The sequence below is a fragment of the Panulirus ornatus genome, chromosome 63 (genome assembly GCF_036320965.1).
Source record: "Panulirus ornatus isolate Po-2019 chromosome 63, ASM3632096v1, whole genome shotgun sequence".
Lineage (NCBI taxonomy): Eukaryota > Metazoa > Arthropoda > Malacostraca > Decapoda > Palinuridae > Panulirus > Panulirus ornatus.
In genome coordinates, this window is record NC_092286.1 from 24,114,516 (window position 1) to 24,134,767 (window position 20,252).

At 47.6% G+C, this 20,252-nt stretch overlaps 1 protein-coding gene across 1 annotated transcript in view; it reads left to right on the forward strand.

The window, feature by feature from the left end:
• The window catches only part of LOC139745987 (endothelin-converting enzyme 1-like), a 57,550-nt gene that overhangs the window by 21,965 nt on the left and 15,333 nt on the right, over positions 1-20,252 (forward strand). The window contains exons 7-18 of the mRNA XM_071656748.1: positions 219-302; positions 3,135-3,340; positions 5,194-5,403; positions 5,965-6,069; positions 6,207-6,348; positions 7,261-7,365; positions 8,088-8,118; positions 10,168-10,267; positions 10,663-10,839; positions 15,444-15,550; positions 17,446-17,504; positions 19,639-19,690. Coding sequence (XP_071512849.1) covers positions 219-302; positions 3,135-3,340; positions 5,194-5,403; positions 5,965-6,069; positions 6,207-6,348; positions 7,261-7,365; positions 8,088-8,118; positions 10,168-10,267; positions 10,663-10,839; positions 15,444-15,550; positions 17,446-17,504; positions 19,639-19,690 — 1,378 coding nt within the window. The remainder of the gene's footprint in view (positions 1-218; positions 303-3,134; positions 3,341-5,193; positions 5,404-5,964; positions 6,070-6,206; positions 6,349-7,260; positions 7,366-8,087; positions 8,119-10,167; positions 10,268-10,662; positions 10,840-15,443; positions 15,551-17,445; positions 17,505-19,638; positions 19,691-20,252) is intronic.

The window sequence follows — 20,252 nt, forward strand, 5'->3', positions numbered from 1 at the left end:
CTAAGCCCTGACCAATCACAGCGTTACCTAACTTCTGTGATCGTTTAAATATGAATAACTTATTTGTTTTTGTATATTGAACTTCCCTTCTTTAGGATCCATTAGAACGTATGATCATACATTAATCTCATGTCGTTATCGCCTTGAGTCTGGTCACATAACCCGTCGTAAGTCAGTGGCACAACGTTACACTTACGACACGAATTTCATTATTACAGAAATGCTAGAGACGCAGGAGACACCTGAGGAACCAAAAACCATCAGGACAGCCAAAATTTTCTACCAAGCCTGCGTTAACGACAGTAAGTGTAACGTCCAGGTAATCTGTGCTGTTTGGAACCGCATCAGATCCCGACCCTCACCACCCTGATGGTATGTGGGTCATGCCGACCCTCACCACCCTGATGGTATGTGGGTCACGCCGACCCTCACCTCCCTGATGGTATGTGGGTCATGCCGACCCTCACCTCCCTGATGGTGGGTGGGTCATGCCGACCCTCACCTCCCTGATGGTGGGTGGGTCATGCCGACCCTCACCTCCCTGATGGTATGTGGGTCATGCCGACCCTTACCTCCCTGATGGTGGGTCATGCCGACCCTCACCTCCCTGATGGTATGTGGGTCATGCAGACCCTCACCTCCCTGATGGTGGGTGGGTCATGCAGACCCTCACCTCCCTGATGGTATGTGGGTCATGCAGACCCTCACCTCCCTGATGGTATGTGGGTCATGCCGACCCTCACCTCCCTGACGGTATGTGGGTCATGCAGACCCTCACCTCCCTGATGGTATGTGGGTCATGCAGACCCTCACCTCCCTGATGGTATGTGGGTCATGCCGACACTCACCTCCCTGATGGTGGGTGGGTCATGTCGACCCTCACCTCCCTGATGGTATGTGGGTCATGCCGACCCTCACCTCCCTGATGGTGGGTGAGTCATGCAGACCCTCACCTCCCTGATGGTATGTGGGTCATGCCGACCCTCACCTCCCTGATGGTGGGTGGGTCATGCAGACCCTCACCTCCCTGATGGTATGTGGGTCACGCCGACCCTCACCTCCCTGATGGTGGGTGGGTCATGCCGACCCTCACCTCCCTGATGGTATGTGGGTCATGCCGACCCTCACCTCCCTGATGGTGGGTGGGTCATGCCGACCCTCACCTCCCTGATGGTGGGTGGGTCATGCCGACCCTCACCTCCCTGATGGTATGTGGGTCATGCCGACCCTCACCTCCCTGATGGTATGTGGGTCATGCCGAGGATGGGAAGAGAAAGGAAAATTTTTGTTATGTTGGAATTAAAAATAAAAATTATATATTGTTTGCACTTGTTGATGAGGCGGATTGTCTGCGTGAAACACGTAGTGCTGCATGTATATGATAATTACAGGTTGAATATAATCATCTGAAATCCGACTGAATTGCGATTTCACACACACACACACACACACACACACACACACACACACATATATATATATATATATATGCAAGAGTTTTGGAGAGAGGGGCAAGTATGCAGTCTGTTGTGGATGAGAGAGCTTGGGAAGTGAGTCAGTTGTTGTTCGCTGATGATACAGCGCTGGTGGCTGATTCATGTGAGAAACTGCAGAAGCTGGTGACTGAGTTTGGTAAAGTGTGTGAAAGAAGAAAGTTAAGAGTAAATGTGAATAAGAGCAAGGTTATTAGGTACAGTAGGGTTGAGGGTCAAGGAAATTGGGAGGTAAGTTTGAATGGAGAAAAACTGGAGAAAGTAAAGTGTTTTAGATATCTGGGAGTGGATATGGCAGCGGATGGAACCATGGAAGTGGAAGTGAATCATAGGTTGGGGGAGGGGGCGAAAATCCTGGGAGCCTTGAAGAATGTTTGGAAGTCGAGAACATTATCTCGGAAAGCAGAAATGGGTATGTTTGAAGGAATAGTGGTTCCAACAACGTTGTATGGTTGCGAGGCGTGGGCTATGGATAGAGATGTGCGCAGGAGGGTGGATGTGCTGGAAATGAGATGCAAATTTGAGGACAATATGTGGTGTGAGGTGGTTTGATCGAGTAAGTAATAATAGGGTGTGGTAATAAAAAGAGTGTGGTTGAGAGAACAGAAGAGGGTGTGTTGAAATGGTTTGGTCACATGGAGAGAATGAGTGAGGAAAGATTGACCAAGAGGATATATGTGTCAGAGGTGGAGGGAACGAGGAGAGGTGGGAGACCAAATTGGAGGTGGAAAGATGGAGTGAAGGGGATTCTGAGTGATCGGGGCCTGAACATGCAGGAGGGTGAAAGGCGTGCAAGGAACAGAGTGAATTGGAACGATGTGGTATACCGGGGTCGACGTGCTGTCAATGGATTGAGCCAGGGCATGTGAAGCGTCTGGGGTAAACCATGGAAAGTTCTGTGGGGCCTGGATGTGCAAAGCTAGCTGTGGTTTCTGTGCATTATTACATGACAGCTAGAGACTGAGTGTGAACGAATGTGGCCTTTGTTGTCTTTTCCTAGCGCTACCTCGCACACATGAGGGGGGAGGGGGTTGTTATTTCATGTGTGGCGAGGTGGCGATGGGAATGAATAAAGGCAGACAGTATGAATTCTGTACATGTGTATATATGTATATGTCTGTGTGTGTATATATATGTATACGTTGAGATGTATAGGTATGTATATTTGCGTGTGTGGACGTGTATGTATATACATGTGTATGGGGGTGGGTTGAGCCATTTCTTTCGTCTCTTTTCCTTGCGCTACCTCGCTAACGCGGGAGACAACGACAAAGCAAAATAGATAAGATATATATATATATATCTTTCGTAGTCCCTATTAACACATTTCAACCTGGTCTTCCCAAACAAACACTGGGAGCAGGGAGACCCAGCCTGGGTATATGGGCATTAGGACGCCCATTTAGGGTTGGCTGAGCCACAGCTCAAAGATACTGACAGTGATCCACTGAGACTCATCGAGGGGTCAGCTGAGATTTCTCACTCGTGCGCTGAGATCCGTGGGTTGGTGGAGAGAGAGAGAGAGAGAGAGAGAGAGAGAGAGAGAGAGAGAGAGAGAGAGAGAGAGAGAGAGAGAGACCCTTCCCCGCCACAACGCCTAACTTCATCTTTTTCTCTTTCTTTTCTCCGTGCGACGTTGAGGTGCCTGGGAGCAGGTGGGGCTGGCGCCACTCCTGCAGCTGCTGGACGAGGAGGGCGGCCTGCCCATGCTGGACCCGGACTGGGATGACAAGAACTTCCAGCTAACGAGGAGCCTCGCGAGGCTACAGAGGGGCTTCGTCACGAACTCCCTCGTCACCCTCACCGTCGAGCCAGACAGTCTTAACACCTCCGTCCGCGTCATATGCGTGAGTCATACGCATGATTCTCGGCTCCTCATGCGTGCCATGCGTTGCCATGCGGGGTCAGGTGTTGCCTGTGTGTTCCACCAGTGTTACGTGTGCTGTTTACGCCCGCCACACATGTTGTTGTTTAGTGCTTGTGAGGTCATCGCCCTGTGTGTATGCTTCGTCATGGGGGGTATGTGAACGTAGCTTGCTCAAGGTGGGAGACAGGTTTAAGCTCCTTATTTCTGTCTGGGGTTTTGAGATTAGTTATGGAGCCGTTTGGATCAGTGTTGTTGCAAGGTAATGTTTCCTGAGCATGTTAAAATGGGATTGAAACATGTTGAAAATGGGATTGTAACATGTTAAGAAGGGATTGTATCATGTTAAGATGGATTGTATCATGTTAAGATGGGATTGTATAAGGAGGATCTTTGTTTTCTTGTGCACTTGCGTGTCTGTGGTGGCTAGACAGCCACTGGCTGATGTGAATGTTTCATTCGGTGAGGTGTGCAGCTTTGGTGTAGCTGCCTTTTGAGAGGGAAGACAATCAGGAAGGTGAGGCTTAGTTCAGGGTAGAGCGGGTGAACCGTCTGTTGGGGATACTAAGTGATTCTTCTTGTCCAAATCCAATACCAGTTGATGTTCTGAGGGCATTAGCGATGTGGGGCGTACATATCATGTGTTTGTCGCATGTGATGGCCAGGAGTAGTCAGTGTTTTGGCGAGTGGGTGTTGGTCGTTCACTCAGGGTGACTCGAGGTGTACAAGATGGTTCATGTATGTTTGGGATGGAGAGGGTGATCGAAGACTCAAGATGGAGACATTCCGTTCTGGCAGAGCAATTGTTTCAGTTGTGTGGTGTGATGTTGCATGATTGACGTTGCTTCTGTTGTGTCAGGCTGACTGTGAGGTTATTGTGAGGTTGTCCACATATGAGAGGGTCTTCATAACATCGTTTGCTGGAGGTAGCGGGAGGTCGTATAGGAAGAGACTGAAGCGGGTGGAGAGAGAACCGCTCCTTGGGGAACTCCACTGCGGAGCTTGAAGTGAACGCGTTGAGCGACTTGCATGGCGGTCGGGTATACAGTCAGCCAACCACTTTTGGTCACTGTTGTCAAGGTTGATGTCGAGTATCGTTTGTGTGAGGATATGTCCCAAAAGTGTCCCATGCTTTGAGATGTCTATTTGTACCAAATATTGTGGGACGAGAGTTGTGGTGGGTTGGAGCCATCAAGGACATGTTGTGTGAGGTCGATGTATAATGTCATGTCAGTTTGGTTAGTTCTAAAGTATGTCGTACGTGAGAATGAGATCATTTGCTTATTTTGTTGTGCATCAGTTTTTCAAGCAATGTGGACACTGAGGAGAAAAGTGATATAGGGAGGCAGGAGGAAAGCGAGCGAGGTTGTCTGGAGAGTTTCAAGGTCTGTGTTACGAAGGCAAGTTTCCAGATGTTAGGGATTTGACCGTGTCACCAGGAGGGGTTGAGGGCATGGCTAAGTGCTCAGACTGCCACTGGATCATAGTGGTCAAGGTTCTGCCAAGAAATCCTTTAAGGATCTAACTGCGTTGCTCGCCTCAGTAGGAGAGATGGGCGGGTGAGCAGCTGTGTGTGTGTGTGTGTGTGTGTGTGTGGATTCTGTGTCGTCTTTCACGGCTCTCGTGTTTGAGTGTGAAGTTTGTTTGGCGCTGATTTCTGAGAGGTGTTGGGAGAAGGGATGTCTCTGTATTTAGTGTGAAGTTCTTCATGAGCGAGGGATGGGTTGGAGTGGGAGGTGTGGATCTTTAGAGTGGGTGCGCCAGAGGAGCTTGCTGTGGGTGCTTCTCTCTCTCTCTCTCTCTCCAGTGACTGACTCCTCGCTTTTACATTCTCAGATGTCGGAGGGCGCCCTCCCTGTCAAGAGGGAGTACCTGATCCATGATTCCCCCACCAGCAAGGCCCTGAAAGTCACCCACATCAGGCATATGACACTAACTGCACGGGAACTCCTGAAGGAAAGGAAGCAAAACCAGAACCGAACGCGGCTGAACACCCTGGACAAGGACATCGAAGACCTGTGGCATTTTTACGTCGAGGTGGCTAAGGTGAGGGTGTGGAGAGATGGAAACCTCCTGCCGGGGCAAGGATACGAAATCTGGGGTCCTCCCGCCCGGCAAGGGAAAGGGAGGGGGTGTGTCTCAAATCACTGACACCTTATGGGTATATCTTTATCATTCATTCCATGTGTCCCATACATATTCACGATAGATAGATAGATAGACAGATGATGTGTGTGTGTGTGTGTGTGTGAGAGAGAGAGAGAGAGAGAGAGAGAGAGAGAGAGAGAGAGAGAGAGAGAGAGAGAGAGAGAGAGAGAGAGAGAGAGAGAGAGAGCTCTTAACCTTAAAAACCTCTTCACCACCACCTGACTGGCACCTCCCTTCACCACCAGCTGTCTGGCACCTCCCTTCATCACCAGCTGACCAGCACCTCCCTTCATTACCAGCTGACTGACACCTCCCTTCACCACCAGCTGACCAGCACCTCCCTTCATCACCAGCTGACCAGCACCTCCCTTCCCCACCACTTAACTACCACACACTAACTACCACCCACTAACTACCACCCACTGCCCCACCGGGCACTTTCTCCCATCTCGCACCCAGATCACCAGCCCATCGCAGAAGCGCCACGACCCCTGGCTGATGTACAACCCCATGACGGTGGCGGAGCTGCAGGCCATCACCGACGCCGGACACTCCTCCCTCAGGGTGAGCAGTGAAGGGAGCGCACTCACATTCCTCAAAGTACGTAGTCGTCACTCAGTGAGTTGGTCGAGAGTGCTCATAATCATGGCCCTCCACAGCACCTCACACGATCCACCCTCCTCCTCATCCTCCTCCTGCAGGTGGACTGGCTGGAGTACCTGAGGGAGGTCTTCCGGGATACGAACATCACCATCACTGGCCAGGAGAGGATCATCGTGGACCGGCCGGCCTACTTCTGGCAGCTACGCCTCCTCCTGCAGGATACTCCAGCGCGAACTATCGGTAAGAGCCGTCGTCAGGAGGAGCTGCTGCTGGTGCCGCTGCGCTCCAGCAGACCCTAACCTCCTCCTCCTCCTCTGTGATCACTGTTGCCCTTCTGTCACTATTTCTGTGGCCTCTGTTGCCCTTCTGTCACTGTTTTTGTGGCATCTGTTGCTCATCTGACCCTATTTCCGTAGCCTCTGTTGCCCATCTGCCATTTTCATTTGTTTCTGTTCCCCATCTACCATTGTTTCTCTGATCTCTTGCTTCCTCACCCTTTATTTCATAGCCTATCAAAACCATTCCACTTCCCCTTGTGTATCTTTCGATATTTTTCTTTCAACACTACTATCTTCTTGTCGACAACCTGCATCTGCACTTTTGTACACACTTTTGAACATGTTCTAACCTTTGAACCGATTCCATTTTCTTTCTTGGACCACATCTCTGATGCGGACCCCACAACCAAGTATATCTCTGGCTCAAAACTTTTCTGTCTACTTTTTTCTTTCTTCTTTCCCGTCGCAGTGGATCAAAACAGTACTGTAATCCTTTTCAGAACAGACTCGATGAGTACTTCGCTTCAAGTTCACGTCTTTCATTCTTTGATCCTCCTCAGCCACAATGATAATATGCAAGTGATTATTCGTCTCTCTGAATTGTCTATATACCTTCCAGCCTCTTACCCCACCAATCTGTGAGTTTCTGATACATTCCACTGTCACAGCTTCGAAAGAACCCAGCGATCAATTGCTGTTCGAATGTCTTCATACATCTTTGCATCCCGTTGTGTTTGACTTGAACTATGATTGACCCTTAAAAACCCTCGTCTCACCTTTGACCTAAGGAGAGGAGGGGATCATGCAACCCCCCATTCCCTCCTCCTCTTTTTTTCTTAATCCCTGACTGACCTCTGACCTCCTTAACCCGCAGCCAACTACCTGCTCTTCCAGCTGGTGAAGGACGTAGGCGATGAGGCAACCTCGCGTCAGCTAACACATTTCCAGAGTGGACACATCCACGCGCCCTCCTCACCAGGTGAGGTGTGTGGTGTGAGGAGCTGGCAGTACGGTTCCTACGGTAGTGTGTGGTCATGAGCTGTGTGTTGCGGAGAGGGAGTTATACACTCTGTGTTGCCTCGTCTCTTAACCTGGTACATATGTACGATGTCTTTACACACACACACACACACACACACATCCCAGCCTAAGCCAGGGACCCATTTCTCGAAGACCCCGAGGGGAGGATGAACTGCCGCGTTCGGTATAGGCCGACTGCCACGCCAAAGATTCGAACCCATACCCGTCCAATCCCAGTGCTGACCCCCAACTGGCTCATCGTTAGTCACGCTGACCACTACACCACGGAGGCCCAATTTTCTCATCATCCCAATTTTCTTCCCCTTTGCCCCCTTTTTTCGTGTAGTTTGGGACTGAATGGAGAGAGGTGTTCGGGACCCAAACCTAACCTACCAATTTGGGAACTCGTAAGATCACGTCCACCTCTCGGTGGCGCCTCTCCGCTCCCTCGCCAACGCTCCCGCGCTCTACGCGAGGAAACGAAGATGATGAAGCATATACCGACTTGAGCTTAACACACGTTGTTCAACATACACTCTAGGCTGGGGTTCACAGTGTAGGCTGGAGTTCACAGTGTAGGCTGGAGTTCACAGTGTAGGCTGGAGTTCACAGTGTAGGCTGGGGTTCACAATGTAGGCTTATATACGTATCTGAGGCTATCATAATTTTCATTTCTTTCAGGTTCCTCGGGCGAACCACATCCCGGCCGTAAGTACTGCAAGTCGTATTACCGTATCATTAATGAATGGTTTTGTAGCCTTATCCCTATCACACACACACACACACACACACACACACACGAAGTGAAGGACATCGGGCGAGAATGGAGAATTCAGAGAGCTACTTGATGAGACGAAACTAATCACTGAAAGAGACACAAAACGAGCGCTCCTTCCCCAGCGCAAAGAACCACAAGGCCCACAGCAACCAAATCTGGCACAGGTTATACAAGACCCACACTCACCGTACTAATCTAGCCCCCTTCACCCTTGAAGCACTCCTGATCTATGCCAATGACGTCTCCCGTCTCCCAGAGAACACACGAACGTACTCATGAGACGCTATTCAAAGTGCAGCAATATACCAACCTCATCCCGAAACAGGAAAGTCATGAAAACCCAACATAAAACTATTTCAGAGACAACTGCTCACACACCCTACGTTCGCAATGATACAAACAATGCAATTAAAACCTTAAACAACTCCCGTGCTACAAATCACGTCAAACACTTTGGTCCATTTGCAATCCAGTCCCCTAACAGATATCTTCAAACACTCCTGATGACGCAATAAAATCCCTAACATCTGGAAACTTTCCAACATAATATCAATCCTTGACCCTTCCATACCACCCACCTCCCCCTCCTCCTACCTCCCTATTTCACTTCTTTCATTATCATCAAAACTGTCTAAAAAATAAATGATCCACAATGGAACACTCCACTGCCAAGCTACGCGCTGACCTCAAACATAACGTCCTAGGTAGTTTCAGCCACCCACAGTCCCCTCCCGCATAGTACGGGTTGCAATAGAGATCAACAAAGCATTCGTCACTGCCTCGCGACACATCCTCACAAAAAAAATACCTAACACCACACCCCATAACACTGACACCATATAGTCACTCACATTAGCTTTACCTCTCAAAAAACTCTACATTGGACTTCCCCCAAAGACAGTTCTCTCTCCAACACTGTCCAATTTCTTCTAACTCGATCTCCCATTACCTTTAGCAAACTACAACATGGAAGGTCCTTTCGTAGGCAGAGGACCTCACAATCACATCAGAGCACTGAGGCAAACATGCTTGTAACAAGGGTTCACCCACAACAGAATGTCTGCATCTCCACAGAAAATTTCAATCACTCTTTCATCCCCAGACACACACAAATCCACCTCACACACTCCACTCACTTTGAATGGACATTCACTCTCATGAACAGATCACCAATCATTCTAAGCGTCACATAAACACATGACAGTCACTCCCCACATCAATAACATCAAACATGAAAGCAACACACATACTAAATAACCTCAGAACACCAGCTGCCATCAAATATGAGAAAGAGAAAAATCACTCAACATTCTTTAAAGTCAATATATTCAGTCCACAATAAGCTCATCCACCTGGTCCTTTGTCCTCTCAAAAGCAAATCTAACAAAGCTGCAAACCGCACAAAAATTGTGAAATAAAGATCCACATCATGAAATAAAGATCCACCCAATAAGGTCAAAACTCATCATGCTCTGCACTTCAATTCTGTGCAACAGTGTTTGACTCCTCCCACTCCGTAACTAATCACAAACTCCGAATGGGAAATAAAAGCTTACCCTTGTCTTTCATTTCAGTAACCTCTACTCACAGACCCCATCACCCTCAGCAAACAAACCCCTGACAAAACATATACGTACTGAAACTTACCCACTAAGCACCAAACCATCGCCTCACCAACCCAGGTCTTAGACTTCAGTCCAACAGAAACCACACTCCCTAGACAAGCACGATTCACACCTTCCTACCTACTACATGCACGGCATCACCAATCACGACAAACAATGTTTCAAAATTATCCAAAGGTCCTTCATGCCCACAATGCACCTATCATAAGGAGGACACCGAGAGCACCGTCTGCACACACACACACACACACACACACACACACACACATATACTTTGATATGTGTATGCACTATTCTCTACATGTATATAGATGACTACAGTTTTAAGTTATCTTCGTATGTCGTGCTGATGCCCCAGATGGTACGACTGCAGCTGGGAGACGATGAAGGTTCTGCCTTTGGCGGTGGCCAGCTTATACGTCCGCCACCAACGCAACAACCCCAGTTCCATCACCATGGTGGGTGCTCACTTGACTAACAACTGACCTGGTCTGACCCCAACCCCCTAAGGACTGACGGTAATCTAACATTGGACTTAAAAATACTACTGCTGTTCTTTCCTAACTGTGCCTCATCCCCGATGTGGAAAATATATCAGATCGACTTTGGAAGATATAGAAAATCATAGGAAAAAAAAGAGAATATCAACATGAACAATGTGAACCCTCATTTGACTCTCGATCGACACCGATCATCGAACCATTTTACCCTAGCCTAACATCACTAACTCTTCCAATGTGTGTTAATATTAACCTATGATTATCATCTAACGAGTGAATGAATGGACAAAAATCATTAGACCAACATGACCTAAGCTGATTTCTTTCTCTCTTGACCTGACCCGACCCCCAAGGTCAGGGAGATGGTGGTGGCCGTGTCCAAGGCTTTCAGAGCCATGCTGGCCTCAACCACCTGGATGGATGAGCCCACGCGGGAGGCGGCGCTCAGGAAGCTGGACGAGATGAACCATCTGGTCGCCTTCCCCGACCTGGTCCTGGACGACGACCAGCTGGAGGACTACCACAAGGGGGTGAGTCAGATGGTGTACGGGTGAGTCAGATGGTGTACGGGGGAGTCAGATGGTGCGAGATGAGTCAGATGGTGCAGAATGAGGCAGAAGTAGCTAGGTGGGTCAGACGGTGTTAGGCGAGTCAGGTGGTACTGGATGAGTCAGACTGAGTAGGGTTAGTCGGTGCGGGGTGAGTCAGATGGTGAGTCAGATGGTGTAAGGTGAGTCAGATGGTGTAAGGTGAGTCAGATGGTGAATGAGAGCTTAAATGGACTGTTGATGTTGACAGTGTTGATGTAGTTGTTGTTGTCACTGCTGATGTTGTTGTCAATGTTGTCAATGCTGATACAAGTTGCTGTTGTCAATGCTGATACAAGTTGCTGTTGTCAATGCTGATACAGTTGTGGTTGTAAGTGCTGATACAGTTGTTGTTGTCAATGCTGATACAGTTGCTGTTGTCAGTGCTGATACAGCTGCTATTGTCAGTGCTGATACAGTTGTTGTTGTCAGTGCTGATACAGTTGCTGTTGTCAGTGCTGATACAGTTGTTGTTGTCAGTGCTGATACAGTAGTTGTTGTCAGTGCTGATACAGTTGTTGTTGTCAATGCTGATACAGTTGTTGTTGTCAGTGCTGATACAGTTGTTGTTGTCAGTGCTGATACAGTTGTTGTTGTCAGTGCTGATACAGTTGTTGTTGTCAATGCTGATACAGTTGTTGTTGTCAATGCTGATACAGTTGTTGTTGCCAATACTGATACATTTGTTGTTGTCAATGCTGATACAGTTGTTGTTGTCAGTGCTGATACAGTTGTTGTTGTCAGTGCTGATACAGTTGTTGTTGTCAGTGCTGATACAGTTGTTGTTGTCAGTGCTGATACAGTTGTTGTTGTCAGTGCTGATACAGTTGTTGTTGTCAGTGCTGATACAGTTGCTGTTGTCAGTGCTGATACAGTTGTTGTTGTCAATGCTGATACAGTTGCTGTTGTCAGTGCTGATACAGTTGTTGTTGTCAGTGCTGATACAGTTGTTGTTGTCAGTGCTGATACAGTTGTTGTTGTCAGTGCTGATACAGTTGTTGTCAGTGCTGATACAGTTGCTGTTGTCACTGCTGATACAGTTGTTGTTGTAAGTGCTGATATGATTGTTGTTGTCAATACTGTTGTGGTTAATGTTGCCCCTGAGAGTTACTGTTGTTACTCTTACTGTTGTAGTGAGTCCTGTTGCCGTTTCACTGAGTGTTGTCACTGCTGTCGACACTGTAAGGGTAGTGGCTGTGGCCACATCTGCAGTGTAATGTGGGGTAGTATGATGTGATGACATCTATTAATGTTGAAATGAGTATTGTCTCTGTTGTGGTGAGTATTGTCTCTGTTGTGATGAGTATTGTCCCTGTTGTGATGAGTATTGTCTCTGTTGTGGTGAGTATTGTCTCTGTTGTGGTGAGTATTGTCCCTGTTGTGGTGAGTATTGTCTCTGTTGTGGTGAGTATTGTCTCTGTTGTGGTGAGTATTGTCTCTGTTGTGGTGAGTATTGTCTCTGTTGTGGTGAGTATTGTCTCTGTTGTGGTGAGTATTGTCTCTGTTGTGGTGAGTATTGTCTCTGTTGTGGTGAGTATTGTCCCTGTTGTGGTGAGTATTGTCTCTGTTGTGGTGAGTATTGTCTCTGTTGTGGTGAGTATTGTCTCTGTTGTGATGAGTATTGTCCCTGTTGTGGTGAGTATTGTCCCTGTTGTGATGAGTATTGTCTCTGTTGTGGTGAGTATTGTCTCTGTTGTGGTGAGTATTGTCTCTGTTGTGGTGAGTATTGTCTCTGTTGTGGTGAGTATTGTCCCTGTTGTGGTGAGTATCACCTCTGTTGTGGTGAGTATTGTCCCTGTTGTGATGAGTATTGTCTCTGTTGTGGTGAGTATTGTCTCTGTTGTGGTGAGTATTGTCCCTGTTGTGGTGAGTATTGTCTCTGTTGTGGTGAGTATTGTCTCTGTTGTGGTGAGTATTGTCTCTGTTGTGGTGAGTATTGTCTCTGTTGTGGTGAGTATTGTCCCTGTTGTGGTGAGTATTGTCCCTGTTGTGGTGAGTATTGTCCCTGTTGTGGTGAGTATTGTCTCTGTTGTGGTGAGTATTGTCTCTGTTGTGGTGAGTATTGTCTCTGTTGTGGTGAGTATTGTCTCTGTTGTGGTGAGTATTGTCCTGTTGTGGTGAGTATTGTCCCTGTTGTGGTGAGTATTGTCCCCTTGTGTGTTGCTGTGTGTAGTATTGTCTCTGTTGTGGTGTATTGTCTTATGTGTATGTCTCTGTTGTGGTGAGTATTGTCCCGTGTTGTATTGTTGTTGTGGTGAGTATTGTCCCTGTTGTGGTGAGTATTGTCCCTGTGTGTGGGAGTGTTTGGAGTATTGTCCTGTTGTGGGTGAGTATTGTCTCTGTTGTGGTGAGTATTGTCCCTGTTGTGGTGAGTATTGTCCCTGTTGTGGTGAGTATTGTCCCTGTTGTGGTGAGTATTGTCTCTGTTTGTGGTTGTAGTATTGTCTCTGTTGTGGTGAGTATTGTCCCTGTTGTGGTGAGTATTGTCCCTGTTGTGGTGAGTATTGTCCTGTTGTGGTGAGTATTGTCTCTGTTGTGGTGAGTATTGTCCCTGTTGTGGTGAGTATTGTCCTGTTGTGGTGAGTATTGTCTCTGTTGTGGTGAGTATTGTCTCTGTTGTGGTGAGTATTGTCTCTGTTGTGGTGGTGAGTATTGTCCTGTTGTGGTGAGTATTGTCTCTGTTGTGGTGAGTATTGTCCCTGTTGTGGTGAGTATTGTCCCTGTTGTGGTGAGTATTGTCTCTGTTGTGGTGAGTATTGTCCCTGTTGTGGTGAGTATTGTCCCTGTTGTGGTGAGTATTGTCCCTGTTGTGGTGAGTATTGTCTCTGTTGTGGTGAGTATTGTCCCTGTTGTGGTGAGTATTGTCTCTGTTGTGGTGAGTATTGTCTCTGTTGTGGTGAGTATTGTCTCTGTTGTGGTGAGTATTGTCTCTGTTGTGGTGAGTATTGTCTCTGTTGTGGTGAGTATTGTCTCTGTTGTGGTGAGTATTGTCTCTGTTGTGGTGAGTATTGTCTCTGTTGTGGTGAGTATTGTCCCTGTTGTGGTGAGTATTGTCCCTGTTGTGGTGAGTATTGTCCCTGTTGTGTTGAGTATTGTCTCTGTTGTGGTGAGTATTGTCCCTGTTGTGGTGAGTATTGTCTCTGTTGTGGTGAGTATTGTCTGTTGTGGTGAGTATTGTCTCTGTTGTGGTGAGTATTGTCTCTGTTGTGGTGAGTATTGTCTCTGTTGTGGTGAGTATTGTCTCTGTTGTGGTGAGTATTGTCTCTGTTGTGGTGAGTATTGTCCCTGTTGTGGTGAGTATTGTCTCTGTTGTGGTGAGTATTGTCCCTGTTGTGGTGAGTATTGTCCCTGTTGTGGTGAGTATTGTCCCTGTTGTGGTGAGTATTGTCTCTGTTGTGGTGAGTATTGTCCCTGTTGTGGTGAGTATTGTCCCTGTTGTGGTGAGTATTGTCTCTGTTGTGGTGAGTATTGTCCTGTTGTGGTGAGTATTGTCTCTGTTGTGGTGAGTATTGTCTGTTGTGGTGAGTATTGTCTCTGTTGTGGTGAGTATTGTCCCTGTTGTGGTGAGTATTGTCCCTGTTGTGGTGAGTATTGTCTCTGTTGTGGTGAGTATTGTCCCTGTTGTGGTGAGTATTGTCCCTGTTGTGGTGAGTATTGTCCCTGTTGTGTTGAGTATTGTCTCTGTTGTGGTGAGTATTGTCCCTGTTGTGGTGAGTATTGTCTCTGTTGTGGTGAGTATTGTCTGTTGTGGTGAGTATTGTCTCTGTTGTGGTGAGTATTGTCTCTGTTGTGATGAGTATTGTCTCTGTTGTGGTGAGTATTGTCTCTGTTGTGGTGAGTATTGTCTGTTGTGGTAAGTATTGTCTCTGTTGTGGTGAGTATTGTCTGTTGTGGTGAGTATTGTCTGTTGTGGTGAGTATTGTCCCTGTTGTGGTGAGTATTGTCTCTGTTGTGGTGAGTATTGTCTCTGTTGTGGTGAGTATTGTCTGTTGTGGTGAGTATTGTCTCTGTTGTGGTGAGTATTGTCCCTGTTGTGGTGAGTATTGTCTCTGTTGTGGTGAGTATTGTCTCTGTTGTGGTGAGTATTGTCTGTTGTGGTGAGTATTGTCTCTGTTGTGGTGAGTATTGTCTCTGTTGTGGTGAGTATTGTCTCTGTTGTGGTGAGTATTGTCCCTGTTGTGGTGAGTATTGTCTCTGTTGTGGTGAGTATTGTCTCTGTTGTGGTGAGTATTGTCCCTGTTGTGGTGAGTATTGTCCCTGTTGTGGTGAGTATTGTTAGAGATCGTCTAGTAAGATGAGCCACTGCTGTGGGCGACGCCCTAACACTGTTGTTGATGACGTAAGTGATCGTCTAGTAGTAAGATGAGCCACAGCTGTGGTCGACGCCCTAACACTGTTGTTGATGACGTAAGTGATCGTCTAGTAGTAAGATGAGCCACTGCTGTGGTCGACGCACTAACACTGTTGTTGATGACGTAAGTGATCGTCTAGTAGTAAGATGAGCCACTGCTGTGGGCGACGCCCTAACACTGTTGTTGATGTTGCAGTTGCCAAGTGTCTCCAGGGGTGACCACTTCGGCAACGTAGTGGCGCTCATGGCCTGGCTCAGCCACCGTGTACTTGTCTCCCTGCGGCTCACGACCAACATGGACAGGTGCGTCGTGTGTGTGTCTCTCTGTCTTGTCCCATTTATTTACTCATATGTACACACACACACACCAGCTCGACCAGCCCCGAGGGGAGGATGAACACCAGCGTTGGATGGTCCCTTTGCCACGTCCAAGATTCGAACCCACGCGCGTCGCAAGCCGGGCAGGTCCGTGGTGACTCATTCTCTAACCACGACACCACTACGGCCCTTGTGTGTGTGTGTGTGTGTGTGTGTGTGTGTGTGTGTATGTGTAGTTTTACACTCGTAATATATGGAGTCTGCATTAACTATGTCCTCAGTCCTTCCCTTCCATTTAGCCACAGTTATTATCATACTATTAAGTACGTCTTTACAGTTTCTTTTTACAAATTTCTCGCTTAATTTCATGTATTCTCTGGTTGTTTTATCCCTCCGTCTCTCAAAGTATTGCTCAGTGTCTGTATCATCAGCTCAGTGTTTCTATCATCAGCTCAGTGTCTGTATCATCAGCTCAGTGTCTGTATCATCAGCTCAGTGTCTGTATCATCAGCTCAGTGTCTGTATCATCAATCCATTTTGTCTCTTCCAAAGTGGACAAATTTAAAGTCTTTTGCCTTTTCTTTTTTCTCTGAAGCTCTCGTCTCTTACTTCTGGCACCATCTTTGATGCTCTTCCTCTGGACCTTCTCTATTAGCTCTGTGTGCTTCTTTAGGAGAAATGGCCAAACTTTTAAGAATCATATTCTAGTTTTGGCCTTATGTAGGATAGGAACAGCTTGCTAAACATTTTCCTTTCCATAGAGTTGAAAGGTATTCTGATATTTGCCATTTAACTTTTCTCCTTTATGTGGTATGTCAGCGACAGGCTGTTATGTCGACTCCGTATGTCCTTCTCATACTCAAAACCTGACACCTTTTGTTTTTCATAGTGTCTCATCCCCCTAAATTTCCATTCGCTCGGGTTAAAATTTCGTCAACCAAGAATCGAACCTAAGTCTGTTTAGGGTCCACTTGTAAGTTACTACAATCTCCTACGCTTTCCACTTTTCCCTTATGACCTGAAGCATCATCTGCAAACATAATCTAGGAAGGTTTCTCTGACATGCGTCCTTTCTGCTTCCCTCCGCTGTTTCAGTCTCCTATCCATCGAAGGAGCTTCCTCTTCGCCATTACCAGATAATCCAGCTTCTTAATCAGCTCCCTTTCCCTCACCCCAACATACAGGACTGCGTCAAAGGCTTTCTAGCAGTCCAGATACAAATAAATCCACCCAGCCTCTTCTTTTGTCTAAGGCAGAGCTCACTCTCTCGTAGAAATCTAAAAGTTTCGTTACACATGATCTCCTTTCCCTATAACCTCGCTGTAAATGTCATCCATTGCTTTCTAAGTATCATATTCTGATCCTTACAGACCACACTCGTTAGTGGGGTGGGTCTTGTAGCTCATTCCCTGTTCCAAATCTTCTCTCTTATAAAACGGTATGATATCTGGACTTTCCAATTCCCCTGAAATTCTTCTACTCTTTATTGACATCTTGAATAACACTTAAGACGTGTGTGTGTGTGTGTGTGTGTGTGTGTGTGTGTGTGTGTGTGTGTGTGTGTGTTTGTAAAACATTGTCCAAATGTAAGCAACAGATTAAGTAACACAATAGCATTCCTAATGACAGTTATAACAAGGACCAATTTACCAGGGCACATGGTTACGTCCAGAGCTGAGGCAGTAACCCCTGGAATTACCTTTAACTACCCACCCAGCTAACGAGACACGTTTAGACTGAAGAATTAACTTCTAATTGGCCAATTACTACCTTCACCTAGCTAGTGCGTCAAAACCGCCTAGCCCCAGCAGCTAATTTCTTCGACGAGGTAGACGTGGCTGCCCAAAGTCATGCCCCTGCCGTCTCTCTCTCTCCCGCAGGTGGCTGAAGAGCCCGCTGGAACCCAACGCCTTCTACTCTGCCCTACAGAACGCCATATGTGAGTCTTGCCCACCTTATGGTCACTACCTGACGAAGCTGAGGTCAGACCTTCAACCTCGCCCGAGTTGTGACCTAATTTTCATTCTTTGACCTTATGACCTCTCGTGTCTTGTGTCATGACCTTATGACCTCTCGTATCTTCTTGTGTCATGACCTTATTACCTCTCGTATCTTCTTGTGTCATAACATTATGGCCTCTCGTGTCTTGTGTCATGACCTTATGGCCTCTCGTGTCTTGTGTCATGACCTTATGGCCTCTCGTGTCTTGTGTCATGACCTTATGGCCTCTCGTGTCTTGTGTTATGACCTTATGACCCGAGGTATTCTGTGCTGTTACCTTACGACTCGTGGTATCCTGTTTGATGACCTTATGATCCGTAGTATCCTATGTTATGACCTTTCTACCCATCATATCTATCATTATGACCCTATGACCCCATCCCTCCAGTGTTATGACCTTATGACCCCCATCACCTCCAGTGTTATGACCTTACGACCCCATCATCTCCAGTGTTATGACGTTATGACCCCATCACCTCCAGTGTTATGACCTTACGACCTAGGATTTTCTGTGTTATGACCTTATCACCCATCATCTTCAGTGTTGTGACCTTATGACCCCCATCACCTCCTGTGTTATGACCTTACAACCCCATCATCTCCATTATGATTTTTAGACCCCGGATCTGAAGTGATGCGATTTTACAACCCATCATATCCAGTGCTGTGACCCGAAATAGTGTTGTAAGGACACATTCTCTGATGTGATTTTATGGTCATCTCTCTAGTGTTGTGAGCCTACAACACCTTCTTCGGTGTTTTGACCTTACAACACGCTTATTAGTGTTGTGAATTTAAGACATATTGTCCAGTGTTCAAACGACACAACACGCTTTCTGGTGTTCTAACATCACAACACCCTCCAGTGTTGTGACTTTACAGCACCCTCTCTACTGTTTTGACTTAACAACACTTCACTATTGTGACCTTACTACGAAGTAGTGTGGCAACCTTACAACACCCTCTGCTATGTTGTGGTCTTGTAACACAGTCTTACAACTGTATGTCACCCCGTTTTGTGATATAACACATTCTCCAGTGTTGTGATCATACAACACATTCTCCAGTGTTGTGATCATACGACACACTCTCCAGTGTTGTGATCATACGACACACTCTCCAGTGTTGTGATCATACGACACACTCTCCAGTGTTGTGATCATACGACACACTCTCCAGTGTTGTGATCATACGACACACTCTCCAGTGTTGTGATCATACGACACACTCTCCAGTGTTGTGATCATATGACACACTCTCCAGTGCAGTGATCATACAACACACTCTCCAGTGTTGTGATCATACAACACATCTCCAGTTTTGTGATCATACAACATACTCTCCAGTGTTGTGATCATACAACACACTCTCCAGTGTTGTGATCTTACAACACACTCTCCAGTGTTGTGGTCTTATAACACATTCTCCAGTGTTGTGGTCTTATAACACATCCTCCAGTGTTGTGGTCTTATAACACATCCTCCAGTGTTGTGGTCTTATAACACATCCTCCAGTGTTGTGGTCTTATAACACATTCTCCAGTGTTGTGGTCTTATAACACATTCTCCAGTGTTGTGGTCTTATAACACATTCTCCAGTGTTGTGGTCTTATAACACATTCTCCAGTGTTGTGGTCTTATAACACATTCTCCAGTGTTGTGGTCTTATAACACATTCTCCAGTGTTGTGGTCTTATTACACACTTCCCAGTGGAATCCACTGTAAACATGCACTCCAGTGTCACTGGTGTGTCATATCTGTGTCTGGTATGTGTCAAGTGTCACTGGTGTGTCATATCTGTGGCTGGTATGTGTCAAGTGTCACTGGTGTGTCATACCTGTGTCTGGTATGTGTCAAGTGTCACTGTTGTGCGTTGTGTGTCAAGTGTCACTGTTGTGTGTCAAGTGTCACTGTTGTGTGTCAAGTGCCACGGTGTCGTATTGCCTGTGTAGGTCTTGTGCTGGTCACTGTCGGGCACCGGACAGTGACGTGCGAGTCACTGCGCCCACCTGGGTGACCCAGCGCAGGGGAGGGCACTGCTATCCACCTGACAGTGATTTTCTCTTCTTCAGTGATTCCTGTGGGCATGTTGCAGCCACCAGTCTCCTACAACCAGGATCTCACGTAGGTGCCTCACCCAGCCCACCCTCCCGCAGGTGCCCACCTTCACCTAGGTGCCTCGCCCAGCCCACCCTCCCGCAGGTGCCCACCTTCACCTAGGTGCCTCGCCCAGCCCACCCTCCCGCAGGTGCCCACCTTCACCTAGGTGCCTCGCCCAGCCCACCCTCCCGCAGGTGCCCACCTTCACCTAGGTGCCTCGCCCAGCCCACCCTCCCGCAGGTGGCCACCTTCACCTAGGTGCCTCACCTAGCCCACCCTCTCGCAGGTGGCCACCTTCACCTAGGTGCCTCACCCAGCCCACCATCCCACAGGTGGCCACCTTCACCTAGGTGCCTCACCCAGCCCACCCTCCCGCAGGTGGCCACCTTCACCTAGGTGCCTCAACCAGCCCACCCTCCCGCAGGTGGCCACCTTCACCTAGGTGCCTCACCCAGCCCACCCTCCCGCAGGTGGCCACCTTCACCTAAGTGCCTAAACCACTGTGGTGCTTCCTCCTGCAGGTGGCCACCTTCACCTAGGTGCCTCACCCACCGTGGTGCTCCCTCCTGCAGGTGGCCACCTTCAC